Source organism: Chondrus crispus, genomic scaffold (genome assembly GCF_000350225.1).
Source record: "Chondrus crispus Stackhouse genomic scaffold, scaffold_391, whole genome shotgun sequence".
In the NCBI taxonomy this organism is placed as follows: Eukaryota; Rhodophyta; class Florideophyceae; order Gigartinales; family Gigartinaceae; genus Chondrus; species Chondrus crispus.
Genome location: NW_005179286.1, coordinates 76349 through 78007, shown reverse-complemented (window position 1 = coordinate 78007; position 1659 = coordinate 76349). Strand labels below are relative to the sequence as shown.

The following is a 1659-nucleotide window of genomic DNA, read 5'->3' as shown; positions in this document are numbered from 1 at the left end:
GGGCGCCGAAGAATATGCAAATGCCATGACATCCCCTCCGACAGCCGACTTCGTCAACATTGCCAACGAAACAAAGGCGGCGAAACTTTTCGCTCCGTGCATGGTAGGTCCCATCGAAGGCCAATTTTTGAAGATGGTCGCACAAAGTAAGAGTGACAAGAGGATTCTTGACATTGGAACATTCACCGGATACCCCGCACTGGCTTTTGCAGATAGAATTCCTTCAATTGGAGAAGTCGTCACGATTGAAGCAGACAACGCTGCAGCTGCTGTTGCTCGAAAATGCTTTAAGAGTGCCCAGAATGGCTACAAAGTGAAGCTGCTTGAGACAGATGCGAGGAAGGCAGTAACCGACATGGTCCATACTGGAGAGCAATTTGATATCGTATTTTTGGATGCAGATAAGACCAACTACAGGCATTATTACGAAGCAGCTTTGAACTTGCTCAACGAGGACGACCTCATCATGGCTGGTAACGCGTTATGCTCCCTTGTTTACGAAGAAAACGATCCTGTCCGTCAAAGTTTGCATGAGTTTGCGCAGTTTGTGAGAAATGATAAGCGTGTAGAACAACTGATGTTGACTGTTCGCGAAGGTGTGCTCCTCGTCCGGAAAGTGTGAAAGTGCGATTTTCGGTAGTAGTACTTGTTGTAGAACGAAAACTTTACTCCGAAAATATTGAAAGGATTCGTTGATACACGGTTCCGTCTCCCGTGTGATGTAAAGTCAAAATATGGAAGAAGATGGGCAGAAGAGAGATCCTTCCAATGCTGATGATGCTGATGATGCTGATGTGCAGATGACGAAAGAATCAGAGGACCAACCGGATGTGCAACTTAAAAGAACTGAAGACTGCACCTAAGGCGGTAGCCCCTATCATTCCTTCACAGACAACGTCTGCGATGCTACCGCGACTCCAGATATTCCGATGACATCCAACGAGGATGTCAGAACGGAGGGCGATACCGGAGAAGCGATGCAAGACGCGTCGGAAGGTCCAGATGTCGTCGAGCCAAGCGTGGATCCGACGACAAGTACGGGCGACTGGCGTGCTACAACTAGAAGGCACGAGGCAGCGAGGAGGATCTGGATTTGTACTGCGATTGGTATGGGCGCAGCGTGTTGCTCACGCCGGAAGACATGGTCCGAAGCGGGGGGAAGGGGTGCGTTGAGTTTGACGTTGCGACGAGCCATTATGTTTTCTGAAGACAAGAATGTCGTCATGGGAATGCTACTGTCGAACAGAGGGAGCCCGCGAAGGCGATGGCATCGATGATGCATTATCATCAAATATTATGTTGGGGACGAGCGGTGTAGGTCGGTGGCGGGTTCGGGCGGAGGATGTCTGGAGGTTGGTAGCGTGCAGTGATGTAGATAGTAGGCGGTGATGCAGATAGTAGAACGATGTAAATGGGAGCGGTTAAGAAGCACTCCGAGCTCGCATTGCACTGCATTTACATACATATTGGACGCAAAAGAGAACAAGTGCAGGCCCGAAACGCTGGTTCCAAAACGGGGTTTCCAATGCTGTTTAGGATGTCGGATCGGAGGGTAATTCCAGGGTGGCTGGCATGCACTCATATTGCGCTTTCATTGGGCAAGGTGAGTGCGCGTCACGTGCTCTACAGTACATGGCACCAATAAGCAAATTGCCCTCA

The 1659-nt window shown here is 49.8% G+C and overlaps 1 protein-coding gene; it reads left to right on the top strand.

Annotated features, from left to right (window-relative positions):
- Positions 1 to 25: 25 nt before the first annotated feature.
- On the top strand, positions 26 to 1428 carry CHC_T00001053001 (hypothetical protein). XM_005718326.1 is given in 2 exon segments: positions 26 to 622; positions 623 to 1428. The coding sequence occupies 1 exon segment, from the start codon at positions 26 to 28 to the stop codon at positions 620 to 622; it is 597 nt and encodes a 198-aa protein (XP_005718383.1). The 3' UTR covers positions 623 to 1428.
- The last annotated feature ends 231 nt before the right edge of the window (positions 1429 to 1659 follow it).

What these genes read in the sequence shown, in the direction of transcription:
- CHC_T00001053001 (XM_005718326.1), top strand. Translation starts at nt 26, where the DNA reads ATGACATCCCCTCCGACAGCCGACTTCGTCAACATTGCCAACGAAACA.